Raw genomic sequence first — 17,265 nt, 5'->3', positions numbered from 1 at the left:
ATAATAGTGACTTTCTAACGCCACTAATTCTAAAATAGTTAGACACAATTTGACTTTGGCAGTAAGTTGGATTTTATTTAATTATGCAAATGAGTGTATGAAGTATTTTCCTAGCTAATAACAATGTGATGTTAGCTTTATTAAGTGTAATACAGTAACACAGTGTTTTCTATAGCACAGTCAGCCTTGCTACCATCAAAAACCGTAACGAATCGCTGGGACCGGATAGCAAGTACAATGATCCAGTCTAAAGTGAGGTGCAGATTGCGGTTCCTGGGCCAGTGCGATGAAGGGTTCCAAAGTATAAGTACAGTAATGAATTATGAGCCGCGATTGTGGTCTCAATTCGGGTCCCGGAACAATGCGTCTCCGGTCGTCAGTGCATTACAACATGATGGTTGCCGGTCGTAGCTAAACAATCTGGCCATTTATTCACGCACTTCAGACATATGTATAACAAGCCTGCTTATTAAATATCCTGAAGATGATCCCGGCATCCACTTAAGGGATCGAAACGCCATTGACACCCTGTACACCATATACACCTGTTTTGAATGCCGTAATGCTTATATGATGGTATTTAAGTATATCATGGTTGTTCTATGAGAAATGTGCCTAAAACAAACATCTCTTCTTGCCTGAACCTTTTCACTTCATGTTGTACGTCTTTTGTTGCTTGAGTTGGATGCAGGCTTGTGTCCCACTTAAAATAGTTTTTTGTTTATTTTTGTTTATATTGAACTAATAGCATATTAAATATCTGCCCGGCTGGACTGATGTCTACTACAATATAGTACTGATTGGGTCTATATTTATTGCTTTTCTCTGATCCTTCGTCTAGGGACCACTGTCTTTAGAAATGAACTAAGCTGCTGTGGCAGGCCTAGAGTCACGCTTTACATGGCCACTTTGGTGGTGGCACAATAAGTGCTGCACTTCACTAGTCCCATTTAACTTACAGGCCCTGGGCACATTGGGTACTTATACTAGGGACTTCTAGGTAAATTAAATGTGTCAATCAGGGATTTCAACCAATTCTACAAGATTTTAGGAGTCAGAGCTTAGGCACTGGGGGCTGGTAAGCAGGATCCCAGGCTAAGAAGTCCAAAATCCAACAGCATAAGCCAAGAAAATTGGGGAGACGATGCAAGAAGTGGCACTTTCTTACAGGCACAGATTAGGTGGTTAGCATGTGACTACCCTTCTTTTTGCAGATGATTCAGCTGTTTCATGCAGCACCCCAAAAAGACTCTCTTGTCTGGTCAACAGATTTGCAAACTTCTACCGGAGGTTTAACCATAAATGAAGGAAAACAAGTATTTGGTATTGGACCCTCCATAAGTTTTTTTGTTCCAAAATAATATTCTGCTTGAGTGTGTTATTGAACTTGACTACCTTTTTCTTGTTGTTTTTTTTGGAAGACCTTTATTTCACTTGGTACAAGCACACAGCAGTTAGCCTACAACCCATATATAGGGCCGGCTGCAAACAAACAAATGGAGAATAACATGATGCATATAATCGTTAGCATCCAGCAAACCTGTATGATAGCAGCAAAAGTAAACGATATACATTGCTCCAGGCACTGCGTGTATCTTGTATTATCATTATACATATTGGATGCAGTCTCATTTTGTGATTTTATAGAAACAGCAACCCAGAACAACAACGTCCCCCCACCCAAACATCCCAGTATTCAGGTCATAGCATTGTCGTGTAATACAGAAGAGTATAGGGCAAGCAACGTACACAGTGCATTCAATCAGTGAACATGTTGGTCAAATCCCGCAACCCGTGATCGTCCATCCCAATGTAGGATACAAGCCACTGGTACACAGAGGGGAAAGCCACGCGTCCATTCTATCAGTTATCAAGAAACAATCCGTGTAGATGGGAAGAAGCACAGCGCATCAGTCACTACTGTATGGCAGGCACTACACACTCAAATTCCCTCAGGACCCCCCTCATCTGTTGGTGAATCCCCGCTTATACTTTGGGCACTATCATCATCGAGTAGGGAGAACATGTATGCCGTGTATGGGCCCCAGATATCACGTGGCCGAGACGTTGCAGGCAGCCCCTCATAATAGCATGTCAATTGGTCCCTGCAATATGCCATGTCTTCCAACCATATTTGAACATTTGGTGCTCGTCTTCCCCCCCCCAAGCCATAGCAACCCTACGTTTAGCAATTTGCAGTGCTAGCACTATCAAGCGCCTCACACCTGCAGGCACTCCGGAGGCCAATCCCAACAAGCACAAGCGTATGTCCAGCACAACAGCAGTCAATGTCATTTTAGAGAGTGCCTCAATCACAGCAACCCAGAAGGCATACACACGCAACATCCCCAGGCCAGGTGTACAAAGTCTGCATTTTCCATACCACAACGGACACATTTAGACGTATCACAGAGACCATACCTAACCAACTGCACTGGAGTGTAGTACCATTGGTGCAAAAATTTATAATGAATGTGGCGAAAATTGCCGTTGGCCACAAATCCTCCAGTCATGGAGCAGCATTCTGACCACTCATCATCAGTGAGCGGTTCTGGTAAGCACTCATCCCATCTAGTTTTGGCTATCTCTGCGCCTCCTCCCTCGTCCTCTTGCGAGGCTCGGTATAGTCTCTAGATTAATTTTACTCTATTTGTTGTGGTATACAGCAACTGTAAAGCTCCCAACACCGGAGGTTCTTCGGGATACGTAGGATATAAAGTATGTATGGCAGCACGGAGCCTAACATATATAAACGTAGACATAGTAGCATTAGGGGACTGTTCCAACAATTTCTGTAATGAGAGGAATGTGGCACCTGGGAAGAGATCTCCGACAGTGTGGATCCCCGCGCCCTGTAGCAACTGTAAAGCCCCAATTTGGCTCGAGACCGAGATCTCTGCATGATACAGCAATGGCATATTTGGGGCATACAACGGCAGTCTGCTCGCCCGTCTACCCAATTCGCGCCAAGCTTTAGAGATAGATTGCACCGTGTCCACTTCTCCCTTGTCAAATACCGAGTGTGAATTGACTATCATCGCCTTCAGGGGGATTGGCATGTAAGCCAATCCCCCTGAAGCCAGTAAGTGGCAAAGTGTGCTTGGGCGCAAAGATAGTACAGTTTCATGTCTGGTATAGCGAAGCCCCCCAGTCCATATGGCTTAGTCAACACCTCCCACTTCACTCGTGGCTTCTTCCCAGCCCAGGTCAAGGTAATCAACAAGGATTGCAGTCTGGTGAAGAAATGTGACGCCAGTGCAAGAGGTATATTAACAAAAAGATATAAAAATTTCGGAAGTACCACCATTTTGATCAGAGATACCCGATCAGCGAATGTGAGAGGTAGCCGAATCCATCGTCCCACCTGGTCTTCTAATTTTGAAATGGCCACGCCATAGTTAGCCCGGATTATTTCTTGGCTATCCCTATGCCATCAGATCCCTAGATAACGCACCGGTTCCGTCGCCCATTCCAACGGAAATTCCAAGTGAAAAGGCAGTGTGATATCCGTGAGTGGCAGCATAACAGATTTCTCCCAGTTGATGGAAAGGCCCGAGTAACGCCCAAACCGGATGAAATCCCGAAGTATGGATTCTAGATGTCGAGCAGGTTCTCGCACATACAGGACCATATCATCGGCATACATGGACACCGCCAGGGACCGGAGAGGGAACTTCAGGGCCGTATCAGCATATCTTTGCCGCAGAACACACGCCAGAGGTTCCAACACAATAGCAAATAGCAAAGGCGAAAGAGGACAGCCCTGTCTAGTCCCCCTCTGCACTGGGAATGGTGCCGATACATGACCGTTAACTCATACGCGCGCTATCGGATTCGTGTAGAGCAGAGTGATTAGTGAGGTGAAGAAAAAAGGCACTCCCATGCGGTGCAGTACCGCTATAATATACCGCCATGCAACTGAGTCGAACGCTTTCGCGGCGTCTAGCATTACAGCCACCGCAGCCAGATCTGGTTTGAGGAGATGTAGTACCGCAAACAGAGCTCTCAAATTGTGAGTGGTAGATCGGAGGGGGACAAAACCGGACTGATCCGGTAACACCATAACCGGGAGGAGCAGGCGCAGTCGTGTTGCTAGCACTTTGGCAATGATTTTAACATTGGTATTCATAAGGGGCAAGGGTCGATATGACTCGCACCTATTTCGCGGTTTGCCCGGTTTTGGCAGTGCTACCAGAAGCGCTTCTCTCATCGTAGCCGGCAATTGACCCTGTTCCAAAGCCTCCTCCAGGACCATCGCCAAGTGTGGAAGCAAGAGATCCACATATTCTTTATAGAATTCGGATGGTAAACCATCAGTTCCAGCTGCCTTGCCATTTGGCAGGGCCGCTATCGCATCACGAAACTCCCCCTCCGTTATATGATGCATAAGAAAGTCCTGTTGGCACTTCGATAGCCAGACCAATGCTATATCCTCGAAGTATTGTGCTATCTCCTCCTCCCCCGCCGTCTCCCTATACTCATACATCTGCTCATAGTATCTCGCAAAACAGTCGAGTACTCCGGTCGCACTAGTCACAGTGGCATCCCCGTCCTCGATCTCCTGCACTGCACAGTGCCTAGCCCATGGGTCTTTTATTCGATCCGCCAATCCTCGCCCTGGACGTCCCCCTTCGCCATAATACCGCTCCCTAGTGTGTTTAGATAAGAATTGGACATCCTGATCCGCTAGATCATTATATTCAGTAACTTTCAGCCGAATGGTAGCCAATAAGGACTCCTCCGGTAGCGCCTCTAGTTACCGTTCAAGAGATAACAATTCCCTTTCCAATTTAGTCATAGCGTCCCTTAGCGACTTAAGCACTCCCGACTGCAGCCCTATACATGCTCCCCGTATTGTCACCTTAAAGGCTTCCCACACCGTGCACATGCTCTCCACAGAACCAACATTCTTATCAAAGAATTCTTCAATAATTGTTCTTAGCCTTTCACGCAACACTAGGTCAGTCAAGGTCCCTGGCGGTAGTCGCCAGGAGAAGGGGGCCGGAGCATGCGATGGCATCCATGCCTCCATGCAAACAGGAGCATGATCAGAAAGCGTTCGAGGCAGGTGTCTTACAGTCATAACCCAACCGCTAACATCCCGGGTGACCAACCAATAGTCCAGTCTCGACCACGTGTCATGTGCTGATGTATAACAAGTGCCCTCTCTCATCCCAGGGTGCCCTAGCCGCCACACATCCACCAACCCAAGCCCACTCATACCATCACGCACCGCTTCAGCAGCCTTCCTATGTACATAAGGCCTATCATTTTTCCTGTCCAGCGCTCCATCCAGAATGACATTCATATCCCCTCCACAAATGATGGCCGAGGGGGGCAACATATAGATCTTATTCCACAGAGTGACATAAAAGTCGGGATCATCAATATTCGGACCATATACATTAATCAGCGTAACCAGTGTTCCACACAGCTTCCCATGCAATATGATATATCGGCCATCCTTGTCAATTTCCTCATGTAGGGGAATGAACGGTAAATTTTTTTTGATTAGGATCATAACTCCACGTGCATATGAAGAGTAATTTGACGCCAATCTGGTGCCAGCCCATTACCTACCTACAGTTTCAGCCGCCTTCCCCCTAAGGTGTGTCTCCTGAATGAAAGCCACATGTACACCGTGCCTATTCATAAATGCTAACATTTGTCTAGTTTTCTGTGGTCTGTTCAATCCCCTCACGTTCCAAGTGATACAGGTAAGTTTACCCCCCCTATCCAGATGACCAGACATTCAGAATACCCTGAAAACAGTAGGACAACTCCAGTGCCCAACACCAAGTGCGAAGCATGCAGCAATCAAGCAAGCGAGTATCTGCAGGAACCGCCTTACAATCAAGGCGATATACTGACCAACTTTGCCCCAACCCATTTTCAATCCATCCCAACCTCCCGTCATAGACAAGAAAACAGACCACCCAGACCTGAAATCCCCGGTAAACCCCAAACCCCCCTCCACCCACTTCAGCACCCCCACCCTGCCAAAGCCGTCCCCAACCCCCCAGACCCCAAAATCCCAACAGTGCATCCATCATTATGTGGGGAACTCCCATATGTTGGGGCGTAGAGGCGCTCAGCTCCCGTTAGCGAACTAAATCAGGAGCGGACCGAGTAAGCGATATGAACATCCCACTCCCCCCACTCCAGCTCCACAGCCTTTAGGATATCAAAGTCTTATATTCGCATAGCGATCGACATGCGCCATATTAATGTCTCGTGCGCCGCCTTAGTGCAACCTGCAGGTCACGTGAAACATAATAGTACTGGCCATACCAAATCGGCAACTAACCACCCAAACATAGCCGCCAACTGTGCAATTCCCCAATGATAATTGTATGCGCAGAAGGCCAGTGTTGTAATCTCCGCAATTTCAAAGGTACCCAATGCTTAAACCATGCACAAGTATCAAGAGTGTCTGCCGCATGAAACATGTAGATGGAGGCACAGTCCCTGCAATTCAAAGTATGTGGTTCCAAGGCATTAGCAATATGAACGACACGAAACTGAGCAGCAGCTCTACTCGTATAATGTGTGAGTCAGCATTGAGTTAAGGTACTAGACCGAAGGCTCATGCCACCTCATCCCATAGGTCCTCCTCCCCGCCCTGCGCCACTTTCGAGTACCTTTTTCGCTTTTTCTACTTTTTGGCATAGTCCATGGCCGCTTTAGGGGAGGCAAAAATGTTGTTGTCCGATGGGGCTCCGATCCGAAGACGAGCCGGATACAACATGGCGTATGGGATATTTTCGGCGCGAAGAAGCTGTTTCACGAGAGCGAATTCTTTCCTCGCCGTTTGCACCGCCATTGTGAAATCGGGATAAAATTCAAGTTTGTTGCCCTGATATTCTATAGTACCCTTCTCTCGCGCCAGTCGTAAGATTACATCTCGGTCTTTATAGTTAAGAATACGGGCAATGATAGGACGAGGCTGTGCCCCTGGCACTGGCCGTTTCGCCAAGGATCGATGTGCACGCTCCACTATAAATACTCGGGACAGTTGGTCCGACCCAAATATGTCTATCAGCATTCGCTCCATGAACTCTTCCATTCTGCCAACATTTGTGGATTCCGGCAGTCCCGTAACGCGGATGTTATTGCGTCGGGACCGCTCTTCCAACTCCTCATTCTTGGCCTGAATTACTGCCAAAACACGCTCCATGTTGAAAACCTTAGTAGTCACCGTGGCGAGTCCATCCTCCGTGGCCGATACTCTCTGTTCGACTTCGCCTATCCGTTCATTTTGCCGGTCAAACTGTGTCGCCATGTGGTCGAGTCTGTGATTGACCGCTTCCATAGTGCCTTCAATGGATTGTAGCATTTTCTGCATTGCTACCAGTGTGGCTTCCAAGTTCGGGGTGCCGCCAAGAGCCCCGGTGGAGTCATTGTCTTGGGGCGCCTGCGAGGAAGACATCGCAGTTTTTTTGGCTTCAAAGTTTATCTTGGGCTGGTTTCTCTCAGGCCTGCCCATGCTGTATTCTGATAGCTACAACAAATATCCCTAGAAGTAGCTCGTGATGTGAGATCAATCCAGTCGTGCCCGCAGGTCAGATCAGTGGCACACCTGAAGCCAGCACCCACGTGGAGGTAGATCCAGGCGGCGTCCGGGCGCCTCCGCCGGCCCAGCTATAGCACCAGAGTAGGGCCAAATTCCGTTATCGCAGGAGGCCGGTCACCCTGTCGCACTCCGCCCTCGAGCCCAGTAAAAGCTCCCAATCTCAGGCAGCAGCCCCCTGTAGCTTCGCAGCCGACACCGCACCTCCAGTACTCCTCAGCCGCCGGGGTCCGCACCCCGCCCGCGTCCCCGCCGGTCACAGCTCGCGCAGAGCGGCCCAGTGCGGCCCGGCACCACCTCCGCAGCCCCGAACTCGCCTAGACCCCTACCCCACTCACCGCTTCCAGCAGGGCTGAGCGCCAGATCAAAGGACAGCCGAACTCCGCTGTTCGATGGAAATTGCCTTCGCTCGCCTCTCCGTGCACCTCCGACCACCGTCGCTGCCCCCTCGCCCGAGGGCAGGAGCCGCAGATCCCCTAATCAGCCGTGGGGCTCCGCGATTGGGTCCTTGCGCCACTAGGCCCGGCCCCGGGCCGGCATGCAACCGCTGGGAAGCAGCCCAGGTGAAGCGATCGACGATCAGAAACGGCCTCACTCTTCGCCGTATCGCCTCAGTTACGATTAGCCATCAAGCTGGAAGGCGTCAGAAGCAGGATGTGCAGGATGTTGAAAGGATTTTATCCCGGTCTGGCGGAGCCTCACATAGGTGCGGCCATCTTGCCCGGCGCCCTCTAGCGCCCCCCCGAACTTGACTACCTTGAGGTGAGAATATGTGCTTATTATAGATGTAACAATCAGATTGCATAAAGTGTGACCACACGTTGTCTTAGAGTGAGTGTAACTAAGTGATTCTTGCTGTAGTTTGGAAGCTCAATTTCCTCATAGCAGCATACGATGCATAGCCATGGGGCCACATAAATGTCTCCAAATTAATAACATTAGAGAATGTAATTTCTAATAGGCTACTTGGGGTCTCTTTCCGTGCTCCATTACTCCCTGTATATTTGGGCCTCGGGCATAACACGTTTTAGTATATGGTTGTGGTTGGCCTTCTTTGCATTCATTTAAAATATGGCCCTTACATGCTCATGGCCCCTTCAGGTTAGGTCCCATTGACCTTTTGGATGACCCTAGATAGGGACATTTAACTTAGTTTTTTGATTTCTAATGCTCACTACAACAGAGCACAGGTCATTCAAAGATAACTGGGAGGGCAAGTCTTATTTAAACCTGTCTGGACTCAAATAGGAAACTTTGAGTTTTTGTTGTTGTTTGTTTTTAAATCAGTTTGTACCACAGAGTTTTCTCAGAGTCAACAGTCACCCCTTATTGAGGTGGACCATGCTCTTCACTATAGACACTTTAGTGTTTTGTAAATTACCATCAACCAGAGATTTAGTGCATGAATGTTCACAGTGTGTGGTGCATTCATGGAGAATTCTCAGCCATTATGTGAAATAATGAACCGCTAGGAGGTGGGCTGGAAAGAAAGGTTATGTTATTATGCAGTGCATTGATTGAGAGGGGTATAATTTGTCAATCAAATAATTTGTGCATTGAAATGTTCTTTCTCTTATTGCTTCTAAGTATTTTTATAAATTTGCACAAGAGCCAATAAGCATCTAGAGGAAAGGGATGGTTAAAAGAACAACATTTCCACGTATAAGTCAGGTTGAACTGACTATAGAGCATGTAAAATGTGTGGCACTTTTCTCAATTACTGTTGTTAGAATTTAGTATGTATTAAAATGTCTTGTGAATATTAATTTGCTGATTTTGGTTCTATAAACCGATTTTATTTCTGCAGTTTGAAAGCACACACTAATGATACACTAAGTTATCCCTCCACTCCATGAAAACAAATCTTCTTGAATTCCTAGGTTCTCATGTGAAACATGTTCTAGCTACCTGACGTGTTTCGGCAATTGGTCGTAACCCAATGACTTCAATCAGGGTTTCTCATATATATTTAGAGTGCATAATGTGGAGATTGCTGGATATCTCATGGCTGTTAATGTTGTTGTATGTACTTTATTCGATATAAAATATCATAAAAGCATGAACATATCCCAAGCATAAGACATTCAGCTGTTTCCACACTATTGATCCAGCAGAGTTATACCCCACAATACTGGCCCAGATTATTCTTTTCCACTTCTAATTTACTCCTAGGCTGGATCATTTAACTTCGCTTTACTTACATGCCATCTTGTTCCTCCAATTGACCTTTTTGTGTCACATTGAGGGGCAATTTAGCATTTATTGTTTGATCAATCAATTAACAGTGCAAACAATTGGCTACGCCATGAGGACCAGCCTTCGGGAACCAGTTCAAGGAATTTTCTTACAAGTTAGAAATCAATTCAAATAAATCACTCTCAATATTAAACTGTATAAATACAGGATTGGGACATGGGAGCCTAGCCTCCTAAGGAAATTTAAGCTCTCAAGCAGCTCTGTAGTTGCTGTGCAGAACAATAATTTTAGAACCTGATCGTCAGAATATAGTCTAGCTTGTTCTTTCTTAGGCATTAGCAAGTTAGCCCTCTTCAATACAAACTAAGGCACATGATTTCTCGCAGAATAAATTTACAAAATACAATGGGGATTGAGCAAAAGAGTACAAGGCTTATTAGCGACAGCTTCTGAGAACCTCATTTAAGAGTCTTCCAGAGTCCGAAAGAGTTGGTCTAAATCACTGTCAGGGAAGTTATCATGATGTAGGGAAAAGTCTTTAAACTTCAATTTTAAGGGGCCATGGGATCTAGGACAAAAGGAAATATAGGAAATTAGTTCAGGTCGAAGTCCAAGGTAAGGCTTAAAAGGGATTTGCAGAGATAGTTCAGCAAAGGGATTCAGAATACGGACTGCAAGAAAGTCCAGAGTCATCAGCTCGCTCATCTGCCCCTTCATCCAGGGCAACTCATAAATTATATTCCACAAAGTTTGTTCTCAACTTCCCTTTTGCTACGTCATCAATAGTAACCCATTGTATTTGTTTAAAAAGTCCACATAGTTGCACATAGTGTTCAGGAAGTAACACCGTTGTAAATTCACACACTGAACATGGGAACATCCTCTCTGTCCCATACTCGTGGGTTAATACATCAGTCCATTGCTTGTCCACAGAATTCTCATGTGCTCATTATCAATTCAATTCCCAGACATGTATCTAATACTTGTTACAAGAAATGTGTTATTTCAAGCTAACAGTTGGTGAGAACTCCTGCGAAGGAAAGCAAGTCAGCTAATGTAGAAATGCAATTAATTTTTATGAGAACAGGAGACAGGCCTTTAATAGAAACAGCTAACTTAAAGTATTTAAACCTAAAGTGCATCCTTATATAGGTGTATGCACATTTAAATCACCTATGCAAACATAATAATTCTGTTTATTATTTTAGTCTAATAATTCACGTAGTAAGTAATGAAACTGCTGGAGAAGTACATTCATAAGTTTATACGTGTAACATAAATGCATACATTCATAAACTTTTATCGTTTCAACTAAATTTGCAACCTACATAATTTAAAGCCATGAATGACATTTCTAGCAGTTACACCGACTAAATTGCACACTATTATATTGTCAAGTAAGAAAGCTTCAGCAATGAAAATGAGAAGATGGTTTAAAACGAACGGTATAATGTCTCATTATTCAGTACAGCATGTTTTATTTCTTATAAATCTCTTTCAGTGGTGAGAATCATATAAACATTTTTATGCATAGTAAAATATTAAATATGAGACCTAGACCTCAAAGTAAAGACTTCTGCTTCATCAGTATTACATGTAACATTCTGAAACACAAAGACATACATAATTTAGATGCAAAGGCACATTTATTCTGTGCATCATAGATCAGTCAATTTGGGATTTTTATGATGCGTAGAGTGTCCAACCTTACGCTGCACCACTACACTGGATACCATTCCAAGATTACTTTTTAGCACACATTCGATACTTTCTCACTACCAATCTCCAGTAATTTGATGACCTTTCAAAAACACATACAGAGTTCTGCATGAAGCTGTATTCACCTACACTATATATACACTGAGAAGCCCTTATAAATCATTGAGTTATGATCATTTTATGAAATACCTGTTAGCTGGCTATGACATGGTTCACATGAGAACCTAGGAATACAAGTAGGTTTGTTTTTATGAACTGTTAAGACAATTTGGTGTTTCAGTTGGGTGTGCTTGCAACTTTAACTTCATCTCATGCTCTAGGAATCGTTTCCCTAACTACCTGAGCATGGGAGTGGCTGCTCCCTTCCTTTTCATAGCATCCATTAACGACTTAACAGGCCATGGGCATTTGAATAAGGATTGAAATGGTACAGGTGGGAGCTAACGTCACTATGTCACTTAATTGGTTCTTGATTGCATTTTTGAACAGCTTTAAAAAAAATCTAAGTCTTGTTATGGCTTTTATCGATTCAGCTACTGTTTTTGCAAGAGGAAAAATCATAATTGCCTCGCATACGGAATAAACATTTGCAACCTACATAATTTAAAGTTATGAATGATATTTCTAGCAGTTACACAAACTAAAATGGACAATATTGTCAAGTAAGAAAGCTTCAGCAATAAAAATGAAAAGATGGTTTAAACCGAACCACACATTATAATGTCTCATTATTCAGTACAACATGTGTTATTTCTTATCAATCTCTTTTAGTGGTAAGAATCATATAAACATATTTATGCATAGTAAAATATTAAATATGAGAACTAGACCTCAAAGTAGTAAAGACTCTTCTGCTTCAGCAGTAATTAAATGTAACATTGTGAAACACAAAGACATACATAATTTAGATGCAAAGGCACATTTATTCTGTGCATCATAGATCATTCAATTTGGGATTTTTATGACATGTAGAGAGTGGACAACCTTACGCTGCACCACTACACTGGATACCATTCCAAGATTACTTTTTAGCACACATTCGATACGTTCTCACTACCAATCTCCAGTAATTTGATGACCTTTCAAGAACACATAAAGAGTTCTGCAGGAAGCTGTATTCACCTACATTATATATACACTGAGAAGCGCTTATAAATCACTGAGTTATGATCATTTTATGAAATACATGTTAGCTGGCTATGACATGGTTCATATTAGGCCTGGGTGGTAAATTCCGTTCTGCTCTCGGAATTTGGGCAATTTCGCGTTCCGCGGAACTGCCCAAAATCTGCTTTCCGCGACTTCGCGAAATTTTTTGCTTGTTCGCGTTCTCAAAAAGCGTGTTCGCAAGATATTTCCCTCCGAGCACGCAAACAGCAATTGCGAACAGGAAAAAAGACTTGCGAACAAGCAATTCCGCGCGTACCATTTCACGGAGATTTGCCTAACGCGATTACGCAAATTCCGCCCACCCCTAGTTCACATGAGAACTTAGGAATAAAAGGAGGTTTGTTTTTATGAACCTTATGAACAGTTGGGTTTGCTTGCAACTTCATCTCATGCTCTAGGAATCGTTTCCCAAACTACCTGAGCATGGGATTGGCTTGTCCCTTCCTTTGCATAGCATCCATTAAAGACTTAACAGGCCATGGACATTTGAATAAGGAATGAAATGGTACAGGTGGGAGCTAACGTCACTATGCCACTTAATTGGTTCTTGATTGCATTTTTGAACAGCTTTAAAAAAAAGAGAAGTCTTTTTATGGTTTTTATCTATTCAGCTATTGTTTTTTTAAGAGGAAAAATCATAATTGCCTCACATACGGAATAAACATATTGATCCTTTCATTGTTTTAAAATGTATTGTGTGTATATGTATTGGTGCAAATGGCCACATGTAAACAGTTGATTGCAAGGTTATGTGCTGGTTAATTAACGTTTTCGTCAGGTAACAATTGTTTATTTTTTGAGGTATAAATTAGTTGTAATCTCAGTTGCCTTGTACAGATCTGACCTTTTCATATAACCCTGGAGCTGCAGCCTGCCCTTATGGGCGGAGGGGCCACCCCCCTCACTATTTGCCCAATAAGAAGAGTGTCTGTCAGGCTGAGCAAAGGTCAGTCTGACAGGCAGTCTTTATTTTCAGGTCAGGCAGCCAGAAGCCAGGTGAGCTGAATGCACAGGCTCCTGACTGTTCGAGTGGAACTTTGCCAGTCATAAGATATCAAAGCTCCTATGGGTGGGGCCTCTTCAGCCTGGCAGGCACCTTGAGGCCCTCCCCCTCGAAATGAGGGGAGTGTGTCACTGATTTTCTCTGATCTGGTTGCTTCAGTTTTAAGCCCTGAAGTACCCATAGCTGAGTGTCAATCACCGACACCACGGCACAGAGTGGGGTGGGGTCAGCAACATTCACTGACTCCATCCCGCTGTGTGACAAGGTAGTGACAACCATTGATAGAAGACAGCAGTTTCAACCCTTCTGGGGCCTCCGATGCAGACCTGCTGCCGGTAAGTGTTTTTAATTTTTTTATTTATGTTTGGTGCATTAGTGTATGTATGAATATTTGGGAGTGAGTGTTGTGAATGGGGGTGGGTGAGTGAGTGTGTATGTATGTTAAAATGACCGCCAATGTGACCCTGATTGTTGATTTTTCTCCTAGGCTATCATTTGTTTTCTTTTTGTTTTCTGACCACCCCTGTTGCATCCGCAGATTTGTAGATCCCTTACCTATCTGTACATTTGATTCAGAGAACTTAGCTGCAGATTCCTGGCTGAGACGAAATGCAGTGGCCAAGTGTACTCTGATATTAGGTGATTTAAGTGTAAATATGGATGAAAATTATGTCTTTAGAGAGATTTGTATTCATTTTTATGATACTTTAATTTATATTTCGCATGCGTATGTCTTTACCCATACTGCTGATTGTCTTTTAGTTTCTATCTTGTTAATTAGACATTGCAACATTATCTTGGACAGACAATGCTTTACTTCACTACTCCAATCCTCCACCCATGCAAATTGAACTAAATTGCATCCTCCAAAGGAAAGTTATAGTAGACACTAAGATCAATAACTTAGGAAGATTTATGCAATGTGTGTATCTATGTATCTTTACACAGTTGCTTACATTTGCCTTCTGACTCCTGAAGTATGTTAAGCCAATTGAGTTATAAATGTAAAACAACCTTTGGTATTCTATCCCCAGGAAAATCTAGAAGAGTGCATATACTGAATGATGTTAATCCATTTTTTTGATGGGTTAAAGACAAAGAAAAGGAGGAATAAAATGGCATATGTCCACATCTTGCGGTGATAGACCTCTTTTTAATACACAATAAATCTGTCGTATCAACTAAATAAATTATTATTCAAGCTATATTACCACTGAACAAAATTAGATGAAGAAATTATTGAACGTTTATATGACGACCATGTATTGAAACTTGCGACGAAAAATCAGCGTGGCTTTGGAATTAATTGCCTGCCTCCCTCCAAAGCATTGCTGCGTTAACGGCTATACCATACAACACAGGCACATTTGTTGTATTCTATGGTTTGAGTTTTAGTTGTTGAAAATCTGTGTATTAAATCTTAGATTGGTTAATTATTTTATTTACTATTATTTTTTTGTATGTGTGCTTTGAAGCATAACATGTTCTTAGATTGCCTGCACCTTATGAAATAAATACATTTGAAATGGGCTGAAGATGGCAAAATTATGATCTCCCAATCCCCATATTGTTTTTTGTCCACTACCTTCTTCTAGTTAAGAGTTAGATTTTTTGCTACGCTTAAATTAGTGGGCAAAACTTTTACTAGTTTCTTGGAACTTGATGTACAGAGCCAAGACGTCACCGAAAAGAAATGTGGTTTATAAAACTTCAAAATGAATACAGTTTAACCTTGCAAATATTTACACCCATGGTTTGTAGGGCTCTGAATTACTTACATGACGTTTGCCATAAACATGAATCTCTTTAGCATTCTATAATCATCTTCGGAGAGTTCTAAACCTGGCAGTTGAGCGAATAAATAGTAACTGGATGATTGAATAAGTGAATGATATGACAGTGAATTTGGAAAGTATTCTGAAGTTGGGGAAGTGTCCGACTGGCTGCTAGTGTGGAGTCTTTGCAAAGTATTCCTTCTTAACCACAAATGAGGTGGACATACTACCTTTCTTTACGTTTGTAATGGTGTCTTTCACTTCATTTCTTAATGTGTCTTACACTTACGTAGTAGTTGTTGCAGAAAGTCACAAACACCCAACCCAGCGAGAGATACTGATGTAATTGTGTTAAGAAAGCATTAGCTTGCTTAAATTTATTTTAAGATCCATACCAAAAGGTAATTTGGTCTGTAGAGTGTCCTTAATACATCCCTATGCTTGTGTAGGTTAGGTTCTCCATAGAGATATTGTTGTATGGGTAGAATGTCTCATCAGTATTCTACAGTCTTGGACGTTGGAGGTTTTACCTTTGGTTCTGATCAGTAATTGCCTGGGAATTGCATCAACGTTTGCCAGCATGGCTTTGTAGATGAATGAGGCAGTAAGTAAGTGGGAGCCATTCTGTGGATCGAAAAGACCACAATCAGCACAGTACGCCATCAAGAGGTATGTAATGATGAGCTTTGAAGCGCTCACATGCACTTGATCGATCACATGCCTGCTTCAATAGAGAGACGAGAACCACTTATCTGATCCTCTTGTGACTTGTGTGCTATTTAGGATTTAACTTGTCTGATTAAGTATTGCACTATAACCCCTGTTTCTATGCTGCATTTTAGTTGTCAGCTGTAACAATTTAACTAAATATATGACATATATTTTCAAGTTCTTGATTTTTATGCTTCCCGGGACTTTAAAGCAAATTGGTTATTAATGCTTTCTAAGAGACTGAAATCAGTAAATGTTCACAGTAGGTTTATTTTTCAACTACTCAATATTCTATCTTGTTTTAGGCCTTAGAAAAGAACTGGAAGGTTATTAGGGATGAGGGGCTGGCCGTGATGGACCCAACAAAGGGACTCTTTTTACCTGAAGATGAAAATCTACGAGAAAAGGGCGACTGGAGCCAGTACACCTTGTGGCAGCAAGGTAAAAACAAGCATGGACAATGTTAATATGTCTGACCTTGGCAAGCTTCTCAGGTGCTTATTTTTCATTTATTCCAAGCATACACCGCAAAAAAGAAAAAAAAGGAAAATGCTCTGCTGACTAAACGTGGTGGCTTTGTTTGTAATAAAAAATCTAAGTGCATAAAAAAGTAATTTCATATAATTGTAATAAGACAGTGCAGTTTCTTTCTAGTAACGTGTTGACTTACCAGCCCTGATACTGAGGTGCACTTCTTTTTAGATGGATGTGCACATGTGATTAAGTAAAGCGTCATTCAGAGTGCAAGAGAGCCAATAGATGAATTGGTAGGTGGGAGCAAAATGTTCATTCCATTTAAAAAGGGCTGGCCAAATGTCCATCTCTGTATGTACATTTGTATGTATTTTTTCTTCATGATTCTTTTTGATTACTTGACGCTAGCAATAGTATCCAGATCAAACGTTAGCATCATGATTTATGTGAAATATGAAGCGGCTGCTTCAAAGCCTCTCCGTATTTCACTTTGCAGGCGGCAAACCTCCTGCATTAGGTTGTCTGGGAGATGTGTGGGAGGGTACATGGGATCCCCTTTCTGCCCTCGAGAGAACTGATTTTAGGAGGCTCACTGAAATTGAGCCACCTTTTTAAGGCACACTTCCAGTATGCCTCCTTAAGGCATG

The 17,265-nt window shown here is 43.2% G+C and overlaps 1 protein-coding gene across 7 annotated transcripts in view; it reads left to right on the top strand.

Moving 5' to 3' along the window:
* The window catches only part of ASPH (aspartate beta-hydroxylase), a 584,233-nt gene that overhangs the window by 535,189 nt on the left and 31,779 nt on the right, over nucleotides 1-17,265 (top strand). For all 7 annotated transcript variants that reach the window (XM_086965790.1, XM_086965792.1, XM_086965789.1 and 4 more), the window contains one exon: nucleotides 16,450-16,585. In XM_086965790.1, the coding sequence (XP_086821916.1) occupies nucleotides 16,450-16,585 (136 nt within the window). The remainder of the gene's footprint in view (nucleotides 1-16,449; nucleotides 16,586-17,265) is intronic.

Source organism: Lissotriton vulgaris, chromosome 4_1 (genome assembly GCF_964263255.1).
Source record: "Lissotriton vulgaris chromosome 4_1, aLisVul1.2, whole genome shotgun sequence".
In the NCBI taxonomy this organism is placed as follows: Eukaryota; Metazoa; Chordata; class Amphibia; order Caudata; family Salamandridae; genus Lissotriton; species Lissotriton vulgaris.
The sequence above is the reverse complement of the archived record's forward strand: the minus strand, read 5'-3'. Positions and strand labels throughout refer to the sequence as shown.